This window comes from Bombus bifarius, unplaced genomic scaffold, assembly GCF_011952205.1.
Source record: "Bombus bifarius isolate JDL3187 unplaced genomic scaffold, Bbif_JDL3187 scf7180000010271, whole genome shotgun sequence".
NCBI classification, from domain to species: Eukaryota; Metazoa; Arthropoda; class Insecta; order Hymenoptera; family Apidae; genus Bombus; species Bombus bifarius.
In genome coordinates this window covers 1,062,116-1,085,729 of record NW_022885586.1, presented here as the reverse complement: position 1 = coordinate 1,085,729, position 23,614 = coordinate 1,062,116, and the positions used below count along the sequence as shown (strand labels likewise).

The window sequence follows — 23,614 nt, the reverse complement described above, 5'->3', positions numbered from 1 at the left end:
ATTTTCGTTACTCACGTATATCTGAATATCGTCGGTACGGTGAGGCATAGTGAGGTACCAAATAATGTCGAAAGACACGTGCGTCTGATTGTAACAATTCACGTCAGGGAAATTGACTCGTGTCCATCGATCTGCACCATATTCATCCAATTCGAAAAATTCCTTTTTGTTGCCACTAGCAATTTTCCCATCTGGTGGACTGTATTCCTTATAAGGGAACCCTTTGAATGCTTCCACGCTCTGCGGCTCGTATTTGATCCGTCCGCAATTTTTGTTTACCCTCGATTGACACAACGCCGCACGGCTAGGTGGCTGGGAAACAAATCCATGGTAATTAGCGATCTGGTTAACAGTTTCGTGAATGGAAACGTCAGCGACTTGATAGAAAGCATAATTTGTTCCAGCTATTTTCAAGGTCGATAAAAGAATTCCTGAACCTTTAGAGAGGTAGAAAAGATCTTCGATGAATTCACTGGAAATGTAGCAGTTGAATCGGAGAACGTAATTTTCAACAATCAGATGATCATTGGTTTGATACGAGCACGCTAAATTCAATGAGGATCTCCGAATCGGTTGATCCTCCGTGTAATTGCCATTGGATAAAAATACTTGAACCTTGTCAACTACTACTGTTTTATTGCTAAAATTCCAAGCAATGTCCGTAACGAAATGAGTGGCGTTATGCTCCTTTATTTTTAAATAAGATTGGCTCCAACGTCCAGATCGATGTTCGTCTAATACATCATACAACGAGTTTCCAGCACTAGCGAGTTCTCCATCCTTTGGCCCATCTTTTATGAAATCTGCCGAACCAATAATCGTGCCAACATTGATATTAGATTTGAATACGTCGCAACCGTAATTAATTTTCACGAAACAATTGTAAGCCCGACTAGATGGTCTCGTTAATACAGCAGTAGTAGCAGCATTGACATCGTTACAATTAATTAAATTAGTAAAAATCGTCGGTATCAGTAACGACGTTAGTAACAACATTTTATACATTACTGGCTGGTGACGAATAAAGTTAAAGTTTATGAGTTGTTGAAATCGATGTAAATGTCAATATAAAATTCCACAAGGATTAGAAACTATAACGTATTGATACGTATCTTAAAACGAACTGACGAGAATAAAGCAGTGTAATAACGCCTATATAAACCTAGAAGCAAACAGCTTTTTCTACGATAGTTATCTTATCTGTAAGTATAATAAATCAATATGCAGAAATATAAATGATCAACAAAATCTCTTGGACCATCACTATCGAACACGTGCTTACTTTCAATGACTATCTCAGTAAAACCTTAACACCATTAATTTATACTTAATACTTTTATCGTTTCGTAGAAAATGAAAAAATAACAAAGTAATATCATCTAGAAAATATCGATTTCCTTGAAAACTCAAGAAAAGGTAGGAACGCGAGGAAATTACCGTGAATGCAGCAATATACGTTGCTGTGCGCTACTTCTAATTATTATTTTATAATTAACTTGTACAATTTTATTAAATTCAGATTTTGTTATTACAAATCATTGTATATATCATGCATTGATGAATAATACGAACACTTAATTGCCATTTGTCTAGATAATTTCTTTTCTTAGAATACGATTTTCTCTTTGTCGGCGAGTATATACATTATGGTGCAATAATCACCTTTATCTTTGATAACGTTACTTTTATTTCCTCATATAACAATGTATAATAAGAGGCTGATTAACAATTTATTGTACTCTAACTTTTTTACATGTGTACAAGTACACAGGATAATTCGCGCAATCAGAACACATCGTATCTCTTCTCTAATTAGAGCCAAGAAAGAAATGCCAGAATAAAAAGCTTTTTCCAGGAATGTAACAACGCGCTTAAAAAATATAAATGTGTATTGTCTTAGTAGAAATTATATCTATTATTGCTGTACCTCTTGCTGTTTTATCGGTTTTAAATATCGCTATTTGAATCAATAGTGATCTTTCCACATGTCTATGAGGGTCTTCATTATCTGATTCAAACAATTCGTAAATAAATTGAATAAGGTCTTAAATGATAAACTGTGGATTTCGTATAATACAGAATTTGGGGTTCTACTATATGGGTCACCTGCAGTCGAATGTTTCAAATGAGATAATAATTAATAGTTATTTTTCTTTTTGCTAAAGTTCTAATGCTTTTTCACAGGTTAACTTATGTTAAGAACTATAATTTCTATTATTAATGATAAAACCACCCCTTTTTTAATGTTCTTGTAAAGAAGATGTAAGATACTAATATAAGGATCAGTTTTAAGCTTCAACTGCTTTTAAACAAAGACGAATATATTTATTGTTTAATTAGATAACTCATAATTAACTTCGTAAGTCATTATAGGAAGAATTAACGGAGCCAGATGAAGTTACAAAAGGCTATATGCAAATGGTGGGGACAAGAGTGGGAGTGTGGGACGAAATAGTAAGTGGGATATTTCTGTGCATTCGCTGAGTATTGCTCAGTGTACGCCGAGTCGTCACTGCGGCCAGGTTGGCACACGTGTTTGTGTTGCGGGTTAATACGCACGCGCGTGGAATACCAACAACCGATTGGGGGGGAGAAAGAAAGAAAAAGAGAAGAAGAATCCTTTCGGTAAATATCGTGGAGTGTAGTGAACACGTGTGCGTGCGTGTTTTGTCCCTGGTGATCTAGAAAACGTGCGGAACGTCCGGCTGAATCTTCAAATGTTACAAAACTGATTTATCTCGGAGAATACGTAGTTCCTTAGACATTTTTCAAATTGTCGACCATTTCTTCAATCCTTGCACTTCCCAACGTTTCTTTATGTACCACGTGACACCCTACGTACTTCAAAATTCGTGAGTTTTCTTACATTTTAGTTTATATCATTATCGTTGTAATCAACTGATAAGTAGGCAGTCTATTATTGCCGCTTGAACGTATTTCATCACTCTTGAAATTACTGATTGTACTGGGGAGTTAAACGATGTACATGTTTAGTTATATATATATTCATTTAAAAGTTGTCCAAAATGTTGTTGGGCGCATAACCTCGCTGTTCTTTATTTTTCTATGAAATTAAATTCCTTCTGCTATAAAACAATAATTTTGTCATATTGTCTTCTACTATTTGTACAATAAATATAAATATATTATACATGTATAAAGATAACGATAAAGATAACATATAGAGGAGCGTTTCCTAATGTAATATGTAAGTAGAATGACAATTTTTAATATCTTTGGGGCAATTGGAAGATTATAGTACATTCGTCGCCTTTATTAACGATATAGTTAAAAAGTCATCAATGCTCATTAAAAAGCCATCAATCATCGTCAAAAGTTGCCCTATTATTAATTTAAATAAAACAAACCTTTACCAGTCAAATTAAAAACGCAAAAACATCTTTCCTATGTTCTGTCCTTATTTTTATTTACACAACATTAGCATATTATACTTTTTGAAAAATACAAATTTTGTATAGACAAAAATAAGAATTTTAGGCACAAGCCAAACCGAATGTTAAAAGAATATCGAAGCAGATAAGTTGCAACGAAACCTTAGGATTAGTGGGAATGGAACGCACGTCTTACACGAAAGGTTTCGCATTGGAGGATTTTTTGACGTGCGTTCACTCGAACAATACGAATGACTTTCAAGACACGCATTTCAATTAAATACGGCGCTGCTATACGAAGAGCTCGATGCGCGTGATGAAAATCCCATGGTCAGGAATTTCATAAGGCCTTTTTGTTTTTGCAAATCAAGTGTATTCTTACGCCATCAAAAACGATTAAGCAATACGTTCTGTCTTTGCATTCTTTCATCACGACTTCGTATGTATCGATCACCTTTTATTCATTTATTTTAACAATTTATTTATTGATATACATCGTTGTCCTAAATTCAAATTACAGGTGAAGTTAAGGAGATTTTATGATGAGAACAAAACAAAGATATGGAATAACTAAATTGCGTTAAGACTTCACACATATAGATATAACAAAGTATTGTAGTTTCAAGCGTTAGTTTTATTATTGCATATTATCTTTCAGAAATTAATTTAATCGAGTTACAATATACTGTAGGAATAGCTACGATAACTATGAAGAATAAAATCATTGCAGTTTCATTTGACTATAATCAAAAGTCATAAGTCAAAAATAATAAAAAGTATCCAGATATTTTTCTACGAATTATCTAAATTGTTTTCCTTGATTTCAATGTAATTTATTAAATTGATTAATTATAGTACTGTACATACATACTATATCGAGACACTATATCAATTCGTACTCATAATAGCAGCGGATGATAACGACGTTTTTTCTTCTTTGAACTTATTGCATTGAACTTGATAGTTACGCTATACATCTTGTATAGTTTCAATGACACTTCGTATTGATTAGAATGCATGAAGCCTCATTTACATTAGTTAAGCTACCTATGTAGATTCAAGAAGCTTGAAATTACTTCACTCACTGTAAATCTGTTATTTATTTAACTTGAAATATTCTTCCAAATTTCTATTTATTTGTCAAATCAATTGACGTCAAGTCGTTTGAATTTAAGTAATTTGGCTAATCTGAGCTTTTGAGAAAATCAATCGGGGGGTCTTGGTGATGATAAATAAACGATTCATTAGAACGAAAAAAGGAAATCAATCCACATAATACGATATGATTCATGCCATTATTATATGTAAACTCAATTATTATTAAGATTTCATTTATATTGATTTTTCAGTATAGAACATTATTTATATGTCGGAGATGAAAGGACACCGGAGCCTTCCCTCTGGAACTTCGGGAAAATCTGTAAAATTGTAAAGTTTACAGTCGTAATTAAACAATCTGCCGTCGTCCTGCCCAATTGTACTTGTTTGCGATTTGTGATAATAAACTTGGGCTCAAGGCGACCATCAGTCGCCGAACGTTCGCCTAACAAAAGTGTGGAGTTCTAGTATGACTCTCATTAAAAGAAATACCAATAGAGGTATCTGATAGTAAAACATTCCAACGGTTCCTTCGGACAATGAATACCTGATGTTGAGGCACGTACACAGCACAAGTCCAGTTAGCCCGAGGACCCGCCATAAAACCTGGGTTTTTCCGACAATTAAGATTTTCCAAACGGACAGACCGTCTTTGTCCCAAACTGACCAATTGACAGCGACGTCAATTTCCCTTACTTTCGAAACGAGGGCTATACCCGACGAGTCCGATGATCTCGTGTCCTTCCCCATCATAGTTTTCCTCTGTGGCATCATTGGGACGAAAATTCATTCTTTCTTGAGATCTCACCGACGAAGGGAGCAGCGCCTGACGATCGGTGAGTTTGAGTTAGAGCAAGTATATCTTTCATCCCGTTGACCGTGGCTACGTTCGGCGACTGATGGTCGCCTTGAGCCCAAGTTTATTATCACAAATCGCAAACAAGTACAATTGGGCAGGATGACGGCAGATTGTTTAATTACGACTGTAAACTTTAATTACAATTTTACGGATTTTCCCGAAGTTCCAGAGGGAAGGCTCCGGTGTCCTTTCATCTCCGACATATATATTATTATTAAACTGTGAATATTTGTGCAGTTTAATATTTTTTATGAATACAATTATTTGTATACGTAAACATTTCTCGAAATAATTTCTCAAATATTTTTCAATCCTATTATGTCGGCTATGTCAGATCTTCACGGTGCTTCGCGTGTATACAAGCTCATATACTTATTATTCAAGGGTAATCAAAGTGAGATCAGTCGTGAGTGGAAATGCCATTAATTCATAAAATTAGCTATGATTATGACCTCTTTGCATAAAAGTTCTTGACACAAGTTACGATTGCACATCTAAAGTAAATCTGGGGGTCTTGACAAAGTTACGATGGTAGTGAGTGACGTCACGGTGAGAGAGAGCGAGGATTAAGTAGGTTAGATGTTTCAGACATAGGACGATCGGCCGTTGGTCATGAACGATTCGTTGAATGAGTGCCTGATGTATAGTTCCATACGTGTGTACGAACATTTATTCACTTATGGGGAATCGAAAGATGCAAAAATGTACAGAATGCGTATCACGCTCAAAAATAAATAAAATTCCCAAAGTATAGCAACTCGTTATGGCATTTCTTTGCTGGGCGGGCAAAAGAGTATAGGTCAGAATTATTAGTTTCACAGAGAAGTATTTATGATGTTTAAGGCGCGATGCTTCATGCTCACCAAAGATTTAATGGATGATTGAACAAATCTTTGCGTAGATTTTTCTGGTTGCTCTAAAAAATTATACTTCACTTTTGAAGATAAAAATATAATACTATTTTTTACATAAATCTTTCATATCAAACGAAAGGGGAAACCAGTAAATATTACGATGTAGCACATTTTGTTAGCGGTAATTAGGACAACAGAACTGTTCATGTCTAGGATTCCTTGCGTGATTAAATTAATATTATTATTGTTTATTGCGAATCACAAGATACAAGTTTCTTAGAGGCTTGGATAAATTTTATTCGAGGCAAAAGTAAAAAGTATCTCTCTGAAGCAACTTCTAAATAGAAAAGTGAAACAGAAGTAATAACTTCTTCTCTTGTCCTTGCTAACATTTCCTTGAAAGTATGTGTTGTTTTCTTAACTATCTTAATGATTTCCTGTTCTTTGCTTTCAACAGTCTTTTCTTGATCCTTCCGCGACTTTGAAAATGTTATATGGAACATCCATGCTCAAGTTTGTACAATACGAGTACATATTTATGCTTCATGTTCCTAAATTATTTTGCAGCTTGTCTCATTTGTGGAATATACATGTATTGCAAATTATTGACCCGTTTCATATATCTACATATGGTAACTTGAGATTAGCATAATCTTGCCGATACATTTTATAATAAAATATTTTAAAAATATTTTTTAATGTATTTCTATTATTTGTTGCGATACGTATTTAATAACATTGTATTTAATAATGTATTTAATATCCTGACATACATTGTTCTGATAATCAAATGACTAGAATGTCAATTTAAAACGATTGATAATGCGATTTAATACGCAAATATTAACAATATCGTAAAAGTGAAACAGTATTTAAAAATACATCGTAATATAAATATTATGAATATAAGAAAATACGAAAATTTCACAAAAACTGATTGGATCTGGATAATATGACATTTGATCAATTTTATGAATCATATCGAATCAAATAGCTTTTGCTGAAACATTTTTTCAATAATTTTAATCTCTCGTGAGATATTCTACCGTTTGCAGATAAACGAAACGCCCCGTATATTCAATCGAGCTAATATTTAATGAAATGTTCAATGGAATCGATGTTTAAATGTTTAATGGATTTAATAGCAAATACTCTGCGTATGCGAGAAATAATAAATGCTAAGCATTCAGAGTAGTATAGAACATAACTTATAATAAGTGACAGACATGAATCTTTTACGTTTACTTCAGTTCATAGTTCGAATGCCTGTGTTTCAATTTATTTATAATTCTTTATCTAGTTTTCGTACCGTTTTATACTATCTATCTGTTTATGTATGCCAAAAAAGTCATACCATTTTTATACACATTATTTCGAAGTTTAAAATTAGTAAAAACTACCACATACAGAGTGTAATGCAGAGAATATGCTATTTTGAGTTTATTACTGTACTGCATTGCATTACTCTATGCTCAACGTGTGCCAGATACCTAATTTAAATTAATATTCTGCTTTTAATACAATAAAATTTTTTTTATTGTATTAAAAATACAAGTTTTTTTACAAATACTCTATTTTTTGTTTTAAAAATTCTTTGCAAATTCTATCATTTTTTAAGAATCTGCTTTGAATTGAACAGAAAAATTTTAGGCTGAAAATTTTTATTCGTTGAATTATTTCTTATTAAAACAAAGAAGAGTTCGTACATTTCGAGCAACAATTAATTATTGGATTATAATTGTTGGAAGACTAGAACAGCGAACAGGAAAGAATTAGCGACAGTTACTATTTCGTAACATCGTTTCAAGTATTTTTCTTGCGCAATGTCTCATTTACGTGAGAATTTTCCCAAATTCATGAAAACAGATTCTATCGAGGACAATTACACTTCCTTCGTGCTTCGTGCTACGATTTCGTAACTTGTTCGTATCTTTTTAAGTGTTCTTACATTCCTGAGAATTTTTATTTTATGCTATTAACGATTATGTAATGTATGTGGTATACACTCCAAAGTTGACTAAAAATCATTTGTATAATTTTGTATTTTATACAATATTATCTTATACTGTCATATACAATTGCAATTGCCCTTGGATCAGTGGGCATTTATAATAAAGAAAACGTTACAGAAGGAGAATGTTGCCAAAAGTGATGCAGAATTGAAATTCAAGCTAAAATTTTTCCATTTCTTTTAATTACAAGTTGAATTTTATTATTCTTGAGAAACATTTGATTGTTTTGAGGATTTTAGCAGAAGTACTGCTCAGTTAAAATTTTTGAAATTATTTTTTATAGAGTAGTCAGATACAACGAAGTCATTTCTTATGTCATCATATTTAAATATCATTACTCGTACATACAGTAGTATTTAAGTTAATGCGAGTAAGTAGAGTTAAGTAACCACAGCTAAAAGCTAATTGAATTCGACTGCTGTTCACGCAGTGATTATTTTGTCCCAGACATCGTTCTATTCTTGACTCTATGAGACTGTCATACTCTATTAAAGCAAAATGTTTAATAATATATTATCATTCGTCGAGAGTGCCAAAGTAATATGTATGTCTACTCTCGTTAATCGATGACAGTTAATGACCCCTTTCTTGCTAGATACTATACAAGGTATTCCTCGTTGGTTTGATAACTTTCAACTTCGCGTACGATTAACTGTAGTATTCGTGACGGCTTCCTGTTCATACGGTTTAATTCGAATAACCTTAGCTTTGATCTACAGAAATTTAAACCTATTTTACATGTAAACGTAGTTAGATAAGAACGTACGTAAATCATTTGCAGTGTAATTTAGAAAATTCCGTTAATACATTAGACACATATGTACACTAATTCACGGAAGTATTTGAACGTTTACCATGTATACAAACACTTTATACAAAACACTTTGAAATTTTGAATGGCTCCCATTAACGCTGTAACGAGACACGATTGTCATGATTGTACTAGTATTTGAAACCAATCGGAAAATGTATATAGAAGTAGATATTTACTGTGAACATACATTTAGTGTTAGACAAAAATTAATTGCGCGTAGGTGAAGTTTAGATTTGTCTATACATAAAGTACTTGATAGAAATTTAGATTATTATTAGTAGCAAGTGTGAATCAGTTAGTACTAGTTGAGAACCAATGGTATAAAGCCTTTTGTGCAATGAAATCGTGATATCAAAGCTCTTAGATTCTACAATATGAATTACGATACAGGTAGTAAACACTTTCTTATCATGTAATATGTTTGTGATTATATTAAACTGACGATTGAATTACTGGTATCATGCCATGAAGATATCTACTCCTCTTGTTGAACTGAAACACTATTCCCTCCTATCGGTCACACAGTTTATTGTTTCTCTATGTAACACTATCGACGTTAGGTAATAATATTACGTAGAATTTTAACTGCTAAGCGTTCTTCAGCCGAAAATACCGAATATTAAATTTTTCGAAAAATAAGCACGATATAATTTATATTCAGCAAAAGTCAACGCATAATAAATAGAAGATTTCTAAATAAAGATATTATTTCCAAGGGATTAGCAATTCGAGTGACGGGTTAACTCGTCTCCCTTGGTAACCGCAGGTATACAGGTTAAGCGATAGTTTCCTTATGATAATTGAGAATACTTTCATACCGTAACTCTTATTCGTTCGAGAGGACCATTGTTTCATAGATTTGTTTATTGTATAATAGTGTTGTTGAGCTGATTGGTAATTTATGTATTAAAACATTTATTCCAGCTAGCAGAAACATAAATTTCATTTATTTAATGCACACAACTTTTTGCATGATGAATAATAGACTAGAAGTAATGATGAAATTGGTAATTATAGATACCTTAGTCGTGTCATCGACCTCGATCATGTTTTGGATATGTCGTAGAAATCAATATTTTGAATAACTTTTTCCTTGGCTTTGAATTATTCGCAAAAAACTGCCAGTATTCCCACAGTGAATTCTGTCTATAGTTATGTGTCACTATTGTTTATCGGACGCCATGCTGTGGAGCGGCCGTATAATATAGCCGCCTAACCTAAACTTAATTCTCGTTTTCTGTGTATAGTTCATATAGGCTTGGGTTTAAGTGTCATTTTATGTGGTCGTGCCTGACGGTGCGTCGACCAGCAATACTGACGTATACGCTATCACAGACGTACAGTTATGGGTAGAATTCACTGCCGTGGCACTGACAGTTTTTTGCGAATATATAGGAAACCAAATCGAGCGGTCGTTACACGTAGAAAGAAAAAGTTGTCGGGAATCATAACCTCGACAAAGTATTAAAAAATCATCGATAGAGGCGAGATGGAAGAGATAACGATAATTATGACGAAATTTAATATCGCATAAATATTGGTGTCTAGAAATAATAGGAAATAATTATGTTTGATAATCGTCATGAAAAATGTGAACTTTAAAACGAGAGAATCGAAAACTTGGTAAAGTTTCAAAGAGATATTATACGTATATTGGATGATTGAAGCTTAAAGAACATCAGCGATTTAGACTTTCAAGTGCCACGGTAATTGTGGAAACTTATTGAGCATGATGAAGGACTGTTTGATGCTGGACAATGAGAGATTCTCTTTTCAAGCTGACCAACGAATCATTCGGTAATACAACTCAATGACATTTAAACAGGAAATGGTAAATTTTATTGCCGAGGTCAATACTAATGCATATACTCCACTGATGTATGATAATACTCTTATTGTTCCTGAAATCGAACAATTCTCGTTTTTCTTGTAATTATTATCGCATATATTTTTCTCTGCCCCTCGACAGCGATAATATTTCGCTTAATGACCTGCGCATACTTTCTGCGCAAATCTTATCATTGAAATATTTTTCAACAACCCTTACACTTTTCGTGTTTACTTTTTCTGGAATTTATCTTAATTACTCGTAAGCTATATCGTTCATCGTGATTGTTCAAGATCTCGCCCTTGCTGCTTTTTATCTTATTTGTTACTTTTATCTTATTTCTCATTTATCGTATCTTCTAAAGAGATGATATTGTAGAACTCTTCGATTTCGATAATATTTGTTGAATATGTCGTAAAGTTCGACAACTTTGAACAACTTTCTCCTCTGTATATAACCTTGGTCGGCCTTAATTTCCAAGATATTCGTAAAAAAAATACTGCTATATCTACGATGAATTTTGGCTATAGCTATGCGTCTGCACACGCTGCCACCGAAGCACAACTATAAGCAGAAATAGTCTGTAATATCCTATTTACAATTTATATAATTTCACATCGTGATTTGCCCCGATGGTAACGAGAAACTACATTTTTTCAATTATATACATAAATATCTTAGTTATAATCGTTACGATTCGTTGCATAGAATTTTCGAAGCTCGACTCGTTTGCTTCAGCCTAAAATTGGTTCTCGCGGTGAAACACTAGTCACGTAGCCGGAGAGTGGGAAGCGAGCGCGGAAGCTGAGAGCCTGAAAGATCGCTCTGCGACGATTTCGTTTTGAATGAGTGAAATACGGAGCATAGCCGAAGTGTGGCTTGTTTCAGCAAGCAAGGTCCCTTGGTGGGTCGAATAACGGTTAACCGCTTATTCCACTTGGCTGTTTTACTCGTTCTCTCGCCGTTTGATTCATCAGCCGAACCTTCGGAATTCCTCCGTGCTAAGAAATTCGAAGTAGTTTCGGTGCACCGTTATTTTTATTGGCGGGACGCGTTCGAATAGCGCTCGTTTCTCAGACAAATAAATGGAACATAAAATTATCGATCAACTGCGCGGCGAATGGGTAGGTTCGCTTGAAAATCGAATGGAATGCGTTTATTCCTTTTTTCTTTTGTGTTTGAGTTCGCTTAACCTCCTTCCGCTCATTGTTATCGAAAGTGCAAGAGTTTCACAACAGAATAGGTTTATTTTATGTTGTGTATATACCGGAGCTCTGTTTCACGGTAATTTGCTAATAATAAACACACAGCGAGACGCACAGTAATTTTCTAGAAAACTAATCAATAATATCGATAAATCGACGAGTTACAAATTGCGAGTTACACCGACTATTTTTTTACAATTTTACAATTTTATGCGAGAACGCGTAATAATGGAGTGACTGACGATTTCTAAAGTTCATTTGTAAAACTTCATTTTTATTCTGGCAAGAAAGAATGTATTAACTCTGGTAAGTTGTAACGTGCCAATTGCAAACTTTCACTAATAATATTAGTCTAATTACGCAAGAGAGAGTCCGGCTTTTCAGCACACGCGTCAATAAAATATTCGAAAAACGATTATTAAATTGAGCAATCAGCTTTTCGAATAATTTGCCTGCGAATAATATGGAAGCCTGATTCCACGTTATCGGTACAGATAGGATATAGTATTAATCGCAGAAATCACAAGTAGAGTATTCATGCCACTCTCTCCTCTTTTCTCTTCTTCTCCACGTTAAACAAATTCAACGAAGAAGTTGTTAATTCAAGAACAGTACGAGTCATTGATATTGCTTGAAATAATCGTGAATAGCGATCAATCAGCGAGCTTTCCATACCGATTTGTGGCGATCGTGTGTATCGGAGGTTTCGATCGGTCATAGTTTGCTGCGACTAATTGTAAACGTTGTGAGAATCTCGTGAAAGGAAAGGAAAGAGATATACGGAAATAGCGCATCAGTTAGATACGATCGCACATCGAACTTTCGCCAAAACAGATCTCACTGACCCACTGCAACCGGTAGTCACGTTACGATCGAAAGAACATCCACTGCGCGTGCAATTTCACAGACTACGACACAGGATCCTCAATTAATAGGTTGGTCGATCGTCGACTTAAATTTATCGTTATTAATATTCCCTACACGTTAGCGTATCCCAAATCTCAACTTTGTCATTTCAACATTTTTTCGATCGTGTCTCACCTCAAAGTCTGAAAAAGATTTTGATGCACCGTCTAGCGTAATAAATCAAGTTTTGAAAAAAAAAATATATATATATATAATATAAATAGGTAATTCGATTAAGACAAAAAGGAATAGTGGAGGTGTTTTTAATTAGACTGATTTGATTGATTTAGTTGATTATGGAAAAATGGGCAATCAGGAGACCGACAACACGTACGAATGTTACGTAAGAAGGAACGCCTGCTAGTATAAAAAGTAATAGTGATTTGTTGGCTATACCGGCGATGAAGATGACGAATACAACATAATTTTTTAATTGCCTCCAAAATATGTATTCGAGATTTCCTCCAAGTAATGCGTACGTTCCACATCGGCAAACTCTGTTATACGCCACTAAAGATTGCGTAAAGAGATTTTTGTCTATAATCTATTTATTTATAATTTTCTGCTTGTTACGAATATCTGATGTAAAAGAGCTATTTTTTCGTTTCAGTTGACGATACCAAAGTGCCAAATCGTAGCATGCCAAATCAAAGATGGATCATCACGAGTATTCTTATTTGCTTTTTCCTCGTTGGAATATTGAAAAGCGCTGTTGGTATGTGAATTGCATTTTAGATCATTCGATTAATTGAACAAATAGTATACAGTATCGTATATCTATAAGAAAAAAAAAAAAGAAAAAACATAGGGCGAGGGAGGGAGAGGTTTAAAGCACGTTACTATTTTTACATAAATTATATGATAGTTTTACTCACATCGAAAATGGAGCGAAACGTTTGCAATACCATAACCTCGTTTTATAGAGAAAGTACTTGAAATTTATATGCTGTCTGATGATATCGATTTGATTACGAATTATGGGATTTCCTGAGACACGCTTATTATAGAATGTTTCTAGCGTATCGGAGAAATTATATAATTTAAGCTCATACCCTGCATGAACACGTACTTTTAGATAGCTATACATTTCTGACATTGGCATACTTTGCGAATTTGCTTAAACGAACATCAACAACACCAAAGGATAGAATCCTGAAAATAAACTTCGAACTTTACGAAATGGAAAGAACCTTTGGATGTTGCATCTTTTTCAGATTCATAAGTACATATTGACCTTGGTTTCGTCAATAGAGATAAGTATGGTACATAGTTTCGTCCTGATATACAGTTTCATGCAGGTTTCATCTACGGTCGTATCACTCAAACACTTAAATACCACATTTCCTCAAAAAAAAAAAAGAAAAAAAAAAGAAAAATGTTTATTATTTTGTTCTTGCAGGAAATCCCGTCAGGGACAGGTCAAAGGAGGAAGAGGAAATGCCTATGAGCAACTGGACACAACTTGCAGACGAATGGCTCGCCAAAGCAAGTGCCGCAAGAGGGTTGGACGTTACCGTTTTACCATATACCGAGACGCTCAGAGATTTACCACCGACCGCGGAAACTATCCGCATTAATGGTACTAACCTCGATCAACTTTCACGGGTAAGAAAATTGGTAACGTCTCTGCGCTACGTCTCTAAGTTCGGGGCTTTCCAAACTTTTATAGACCGAGACTCATTTTCGAAAACGTTAACTTACGCGATCTACTTGGAATATCTCGTATCTCTGTGTCATGCGCATATCGCACAGCCGATATTCCATTACTAATACAAAAAAGTTACATATGTGCTGCGAAAGTGCGTTTCTGAGTGAAAAGGTGCATATTAGACCCCGCGATCTCTATCCCACTTTCCATACCATTCACATACTCTATATCCAACGTGCCAATATCCTATATCTGTGCATCCGAAGTCAAGTTCACGGGATGTGGGACACGGGATAACACGTGGTCTATGTAAGGAATAGAGTAATGGTATTGATTAAGAAACACTGGACTTTAAACGTTGGAATGTTGAATTATGCATATTAAATACGAGGTAGAGAATATAAGATCAGAGAACTGAAGTTCGGCGAGCTGTATATGAAAAAAATGTTAATCTATATTTTCACACGAGGAATCATTTTCTTTCCGATCGTGCTATGGTTTCGGGAACACTGTGTATATCGATTTATTTTCACAAGGTGTTACCTTGTCTTTTGGTTCTTCCGTATCTCCCCGCCTTTTTTCACGTTCCACGATGTCGCCAACTCTCACTTTCAGTGCCAAAATACTTTCACCAACTTGATCAACAAGGATAAGTATATATATACCTGTACTGTATCCTTCCTACTTAGGTTTATACGTAGACTCTAATCCAATGTCAGTGACTTTCCCCGCGAAAGTTTTTGCGATGATACGATTCTTCGTTTCGATAGAAGATTCATTATTCTCCGAATGAAGAAAGAAAAAAAAAAAAGATGCGTTTCCTGCGTTGAGGGATCTACTTGCCTCTCGCAACTTCCTAGGAAATATTTCTAAATTTGTGTAAAAGAGAACTAGTCTTGCGTTATCAATACTGTTATTTTATTTAAAAAATTATAAAATAGAAACTTTGCGATCTAAATTTTATATAATTATATTTATCGTTTTAATATTCTATCATTGATCGTGGTAAAAATTCGCGTGTTTCTTTTCAGCACAATTATTCTAGAATGTTGTGGGAGATGGAGAACGCGCAATCAAATGGGCACTTGTCAGGATTTGTGGATAAAGCTTTAAAATTACTGGATCTAAAGCAAGTGATGATGGAGGTAGAGACATCGGTGATGTCGAAAGTGTCTTGTTCGGCGTGCAAAGTTGGGGCAGGTCTTCTTCTACATTACATAAAGGTTGGCAAAAACGACGAAGAAATTATGAACAGCATTTACCAATTTTGTACATCCCTTAATATTCAAAGCCCTCGAGTTTGTCACGGAGTTACATTGCTCTTTGGGGTAAGTTTTGATTTCCCTTCTATCAAACCATTCTACAATTTCCTATCACTTCAACTCGTTGCTTTTGAAAAACCGCTCCTCTGAAATGAAACTCTATCTATTTAAAATTATTTCTTATTATTTTTAATTATTCGCGTATGAAAACCACAGGAGAGAACCGTGAGAAGTACATTCTTATCGATCTTCTGATTTTAGCGTTACTTTGTCAGCAAAATTTTCAGACGTTTTATAGATGCGTAGATGAATAAGCTTTGCATAAAAATGTTCAGTTTACTTGAAATATTAAATATCGTTATAGACTGTTTTCTATGGAATTAATTGCACGTTGAACGATGGTTTTCTTCAGGGCGAAGTTATTTACGTGTTGAAACAAGTAGATATGGGACCATCGCAAATCTGCAGCTTTGTTATCGGCGACGCATGCGACGACGCGTATAATCCTCTACACGAGTGGGAAGTTGCATTCCCGCCAGTGAATAAACCACCTGTGAAACCACCCGTGCCGCCTCAAGAAGGTGCGCCTACCTTCAAGGTTCTTCATATCTCTGATACGCACTACGATCCTTACTACCAAGAGGGTGCGAACGCAGATTGTAATGAACCCTTGTGCTGCAGATTAACCAATGGGGCACCCCAGACACCAGCCGCACGTGCTGGACGATGGGGTGACTACCGAAAATGTGACACGCCAAAAAGAACGGTTGAACATATGCTTAAGCACATCGCGGATACACATTCTGTAAGTAACTAGATTTACATTCAGACAAATTTTATTTGAAATAAAGATAAAAAATGACAACTTGAAACAACGAATGTTAACGACTTTTGCTACCAAATTGTATAAAATTTGTAATTATATTTAAAACAACGAACGGTGATTGTCTGTGACATTTAAGTAAACGAGGAATGTGGAAAAGTAGTTGATTTACTTTAATCAGATATGTTTATGAGAAAAGATGTTTTTACAAAAATTCGTACAGTATAATTTGGAGAATTTCTCGTGTTAATCCAGGATATCGACTACATTTTGTGGACAGGAGATTTACCACCTCATGACGTGTGGAATCAAACGCGAGAGGAAAATCTGAAAGTTTTGCATGAAACGGTGACACAGCTCATTGAGATGTTTCCCGGAATACCGATCTTTCCTGCTCTTGGAAATCATGAAAGTGCTCCTGTTAATAGGTAACTAAAATTCTTTTATTTACTTCCTCAACTTTCTTCTTTGTAGACAAAATTTCGATTGTTTCATTGACAAACCTTGTTATTAATACTACCTTCCTATTAACAACGTGTAATCCTTGATTTTGTACTCATTTGGCTTAATAGCAAAGTATATAAAAATAGGAAAAAAGAAAGAGATTAATGTAAAAAAATGTTTCAGTTTTCCACCACCATTTGTGCCAAAAGAAAACGACATATCGTGGTTGTACGACTCGCTCGATAAACACTGGAGACATTGGTTACCAGCAGGTGTTTCACACACTGTTCGCCGTGGCGCTTTTTATTCGGTTTTAGTGCGTCCAGGATTCAGAATCCTTTCTGTCAATATGAATTATTGCAATAACAAAAACTGGTGGCTGCTAATAAATAGTACGGATCCAGTGAGCGAACTGCAATGGCTAGTTTATGAGTTGCAAGGAGCTGAAATGAATGGCGAGAAAGTTCACATCATTGGGCATATTCCACCTGGTCATTCGGACTGTTTGAAAGTGTGGTCTAGGAACTATTATCAAATCATTAACAGGCTAGTATAGTAGTAACGAGTTTCCAAATGACTATGATTCATCTGTTGTAACATTTATGTCCAGATGCATATGCAATAGGTTTATCGAAGGGTTTTATCGGTTTTCATGCTGCCAGTCTTATGTTACGGTAATACACGGTGTAACAAAAAAGTAATAAGATACTAAAAAATGAAAAGTGTATCGATATTCAATAGCAATGGGGTCAAGCAAATGGCAAATCGATTCGAATATTGACCGACTAGATTCGAATCCTCTATAAGTATTTAAAAAAAAAAGAAGAAGTAGATACTTTCAAGTAGACTCGAGCCTAAAGTTTTATCTGTAAATTCAATGTTTACAGATACGAATCTACAATCACGGCACAATTTTTTGGACATACCCACTACGATGAATTCCAATTATTTTACGATATTGCTGATCTTGGAAGAGCTGTTAGCATAGCTTACGTCGGGCCATCGGTTACACCTTATTATGAACTCAATCCAGGATACAGAATATACTACGTCGATGGTGATCATCCAAAAACCACGAGGGTAAGTTATCCTAAACTCCTTTTTATTGTATGATTACGCTATTAAAATGTATCGTAATTTTGTTACAGATGGTCGTAGATCACGAAAGCTGGGTAATGAATCTAAAAGAAGCGAATCTTTACGATTATCCTATTTGGCACAAAATGTACAGTGCCCGACAAGCGTATCAAATGCCATCGCTTTTACCACGGGACTGGGATACCCTGATAGATAAGATGAGCAATGAACCTTCGCTTTTCGATCTGTATTATAAGTAAGTAAGAGATATAGTGAGGTCATAAAATTGGCCAGGCATTGAAGTTGACATGTGATATCTCTTAAACAACATCAGTTCTTGATACAATTTAGTTAAAATACCCGTATATATTGTTACGTTTCAGACATTATTATAAGAATTCTCCCGTAAGACCGCAATGTAATGATGAATGTCGAAAAAGATTACTTTGTGATTTGCGAAGTGGAAGAAGTCACGATCGCAAAGCTCTATGTCAGAGTCTCGAATCTAGAATAGATAACGAAACAAGGACAGGTTGGCGAGCTTGGATTTACAACGGACTCGCTTTCTCGTACGTACCTAATTGGTGGTTCCAATCTTATTCTGGTGATGTTAATACCAACCAAGTTGACGTATAATTCTGCAGATATTTTTGTCATTTAATTGTTATTCGTATATGACTATCACTGATATTTCTTGTTCTCTTTAGATAATTTTTCCCTATTTCATTAGTCTAATTTCTAATTATAATAATGTGTTCTTCCTTTGTGAAAGGTAATTGCCAATATTTACAGATTTTTAATGTACAAAATATTCGAACTTTTTGTTTGTAAGATTTCATTTCTTCCAATATTCATTTCAGATTTCAAATTTTAAAAAATTCGGCTTTTAAAGAATCATTTTTTTTAAAAAAATTTGGAAAATATTCTCATAGGCAATAAAATTAAGAATTTAAAGAATTCAGTGAAAGCAATGAAAGTAATACTATAATTAACTGTGATTATATGATGAATTGTGATTAGTAACATTAATGATATTATATTAATCATATTAATAATATTATTAAGAAATTTTGTAACAAATGTTAACAATTAGCTCTAAGTAATAAATACTACAAATGTATATAGTTATATAAAGATCTGATACATACAATATATTTTACTAATCTGCACGCTGCAACTGCCTGTATTATCACTTTTTGTTTATATTAAGCAAAATAATACTGATTTTATGAAAGATTATTAGCGAATGTTTATACAAGTTCATATTTTTGTGGATGCAACTGAAGATATAAAATTAAAACAGAGAATTGTTCCATCTACTAAATATTATTAATTATTGATGACTATTTTTTTAACATTTTGTATATTTTTACATATTACATATTTATATTCTGTATATTTTTTTCTTATCTTTAAATTTTTCATAAATGCATAAACATTCGTAATCTACTAACCATAAAATATTTTTGCAAGAAGTAGTAAACATATACTAATATTTAAATGCTGCTATTTTCGAAATGTTAATACATTTTAATTATTTTCAACTTAACTGTCTTCTGTTCCTGATTTTCTTTCATTTAGCTCTTTGAGTGCTTGTTAACATAACATAAATGTGTTAAAAGAGTGTTCACATTTTTATGGCTTAAACTACTTGTACTTGTTGTAAATAATACGGAAAGATACATTTTAATCCTTTTGAATCTAATTTTTAATACACATGCAATGAAAAAAAGCAATAAGAAATAATGTGTTCCTCCCCTGTGTTTCTTTTTGTTTAACACAGTATGTACTAAATTAATATACTTATTTTTTTTGGCATTTAATTTTTTATTTGTTACATTTTATTTTATTTGTTATTCTCTCAATTTATCACAAAATAAATTTTTTATTCTAATCATTTTAAATTGTCTATTTAATTTATTGACTAAACACTCAAAGGATTAAATTAATTTTCATTTTAATATTCAATATAGGTTTCTACAAGTCATATTTAGTGCATGTATATGCTGCATAAAGAATTAAATCACTGTATAAGTTGCATACATTGTTCGTATGTTTCAGCATTTTCCTTGCAAGAAACGTAGCAACATAATTTTTCAGAATAAACAGCGCACAGAATTAGTATATTTTATAGTTATTACATATTCTCTAAAGTGATATGAATTACTAAAGAAGTGACATAATTGTTATATCAAATATTATAGAGACAAACAATATTATTAAAAAACTCTGCTACAATATATAAATACTGTATATATGTTATTAAATAAAATATCAGTTTCGGAATATTTAGTAAATCTGTAATGCTTGTATATATATTAATGCTTTTGTGGTTTCAGCAAAAAATTACTATAAAAGATGGTGTTTTGAAGTTTGTAATATATTCTAACTATTCTTTTTACTATTTTGCAAAAATTTTCTACTGAAATGATATAGAAACAAAAATCGGGTGATCTTTTATTGTTTTTACACTACATAAAAGAAATAAAATTTTGTATTTTCTACTATATATCAATGTTGTATAATAAGTACTCAAATTTACAGTTTATTGGCCATTATTAAGGTCAAAAAGCTATTTCATGTGATATACACATTTATTAGCAAATGGCACCTAGTAATTAAATAACAGACAGTACCTTCTGGTGATGGAACACATATAATGGTGGTTGAAATTTCCAACACTAATCTACATTGCTTATAGTGTAAGTATGTACATAGATTTTACCTATACGCTTAAATTATGCTCAATGCTGCATAAATTAGTATTTAGTAGTTATGAAAGCCTCCACTATATAATACAAATTGCTAATAACTTTGAAACTATATATAATTTCTCTTTTAATATGTTATTGAATATTACTTGCACAAATAATTAATGTTTATTTCATCATAAAAAAGAGGTATTAGTTTTCAAACTAAAACCAATAGATATCTATATGAGTATCACTAGTATGACTCATTAACGTATACAGATTCACAAAAATATTTGTACACCAATGTATTTATAATTGAAATAATTTTGAAATTGCTGTATGTATTTTGCATGGGAAACATGCAAGATAACGTTACAAACAAGATGTGTTATTCATTTCTTTTAAAAGTTATACAAAACCACTGTATATTTTTAACGTAATTCTGCAAAACAATTTATAGATATAACTCTGGATAAGTCGTATCTCTGTTTTGGTTATAACAAGAAAAAATAATAGGGGAAAAAGATCAAAAGATTTAACCTCTTAACGAGCGAACTTATCAAAGTCAAGTCATTAAATTATTTAATGTATCCATTGCATTTTCGCATTTACGTATATATAATTCTAGTTATTTCGATCTCATTAGATAGCATTCCAAAGTTTTAATATTTTTTTACTGATTGAAAGTTACAAATAGATTGTTTTAGGTTAAATTACCACTCCTACAATTACTACAATTACTAAATACTACAATTAATAGATTAAAATTTTTTTTTTAAGAGATTGAAACTGCTGAAATGTATATATATATATTCAGTTCTTAAGCTGTTATGAAATTTCTTACCTAAAAAATAATTGTATATTATATTTTCTTTGCAGATTGTCTGTTTTCATGGCAATTCCTCGATTTGCATATAATTTACCTAAATATGTATTAGGCCTGGGATAAATGAAGATAACATTAAACGAAAAACTGATGTGATTCTGTTGTTAAATTATTAAATATTTACAATGGTGACATTGTTATTTTGAAAGCTGTAATATGCATTTACATGCATAAGAATATGCACTATTACACGCAAAAGTATGATGGAATTGTCAGATGCAGATACATATATCCGTGAGATCCGTGTTATGTTATAGTTAAAAGAATTTATTTAACTAGCAATAGAGAGATTATATAGCGTAAAGTTTCACTTTCAAACATGAATTATTTTTCCTTTGAATGTGATAAACATACACATCGAATGTGTGTTGCTGTCGTATCGTAAAAAATATTTGATAAACTGTTTCTAAAGAGGAATTACTTTATTTTTTTTTTCAGAAATGATGTTCTATTGATAAAAATACTATATAGAATGTATTAAAATGTACTAGACAGAGAAGCATATTATCATATTAAATTCCATGTTTAGTTTATATCAATTCTATACAAGTTGAAATCGTTACTACTCTGTGATCTCAACATAGAGAATACATTTTTGAAAAAAGAAAATATAGAGTGAATTTACATAAAAGTAATTGCATTTATAAGTTTGTTACATGCAATACAATTAAAAGATCAGGCAAATGCAACTAGTTTGAATAATGAGATATACAATCAATCAGATATAAAATCAAATCTAGGTAAAATCGACAAACACTGTTGATTAGTTTTAGAAATATTTTGTACATAATCGTATTTGTATTGTATAGTTACTCTTGAATTCGTTGTCACAAACATAATTATTATGTATTAACATTTTTATGAATAGAAATACAAAAATTGTACTTACAATTAGCGATTATTACACTTAACTTCATTAGCATAATTGACGTTTGACATATAGGATTTAATTGTAAAATCGAATAAAAATTTTTTTACAATTTACATACTTTTGTAAGAAATGGATATTCAACAATGAACGATATAAGTTTTAGCGTCAACGAGAGAGCTCCAAGCAAATTGAGGAAGCTTTTGGAATCTAGGTGAAGAAAGCTGGTTGTGGATTAGCGAATTTAATTTGGAATAAGGGATTATCATCTGAAAAAAATACACCACGGTGATCAAAAAGCAACAAAAGTAACATAAATGCATAAAAATCCGCGGTCTATTCGTTAAAGTTTGTCTGTGCTTTCTTTATCTCATATTTCCTTTACGTTTCTCAATTTGGTTATTTTAAGTGGAATATTTGAGAACAGCGCGTTTAGTTTTAAATGTAATTTTTATTTAGGCTATGTACAACACATACGTACAATACGTGACCCTTGCTTAAAACTATATTACGCTCGCCCGGTATGCATTTCCACTTTTAATCTTTTCTCTTTGACATACTTGTTAGTGTGTGTGAATGTGTGCTCTCATGCATGCGTCGTCGTAATAGACACACATATATGTTGTGTTTCTTTCTGTATGTATGCAAGTGCAAATGTGTTCGTATATTCGTGTGATATGTTACAAATTTTTAGGAACATTTCGCGTGGAACACCGCGAGCGATATTAGTAATAAGGTTGCAGCAAAACTACACGAAAACAATGCAGTCGTCTGCAGCTTCATTCTCGATCAATATATTAATTAGACAATTATCGAAAAATGACACCAATATAGACGATTGTTGATTGGACAGATCCAAATATCACCACTGAAAGACGCCAGGGAGAATAGCAACATTCGATAACGATCAAATAGAATAAAATTTCGTTTAAATAGATATCTTGC

General features: G+C 33.0%; 1 protein-coding gene across 7 annotated transcripts; it reads left to right on the top strand.

The window, feature by feature from the left end:
• The first annotated feature begins 2,468 nt into the window (after window positions 1-2,468).
• Window positions 2,469-22,785, top strand: LOC117216328 (sphingomyelin phosphodiesterase). 7 transcript variants are annotated; one of them, XR_004489355.1, is made up of 12 exons: window positions 2,469-2,625; window positions 13,579-13,683; window positions 14,368-14,573; window positions 15,648-15,944; window positions 16,291-16,683; window positions 16,957-17,129; window positions 17,329-17,691; window positions 18,033-18,225; window positions 18,294-18,478; window positions 18,606-18,791; window positions 20,767-20,924; window positions 21,795-22,785. XR_004489355.1 is itself a non-coding variant. In XM_033462957.1 (11 exons), the coding sequence occupies exons 1-11, from the start codon at window positions 11,978-11,980 to the stop codon at window positions 19,159-19,161; spliced, it is 2,184 nt and encodes a 727-aa protein (XP_033318848.1). In that variant the 5' UTR covers window positions 11,957-11,977; the 3' UTR covers window positions 19,162-19,541. The 7 variants fall into 7 exon arrangements, 3 of the variants coding, with proteins under 3 accessions (XP_033318848.1, XP_033318849.1, XP_033318850.1); XR_004489354.1 differs by having other exon boundaries at window positions 2,475-2,852; XR_004489352.1 differs by lacking the exon at window positions 2,469-2,625 and adding an exon at window positions 11,957-11,981.
• The last annotated feature ends 829 nt before the right edge of the window (window positions 22,786-23,614 follow it).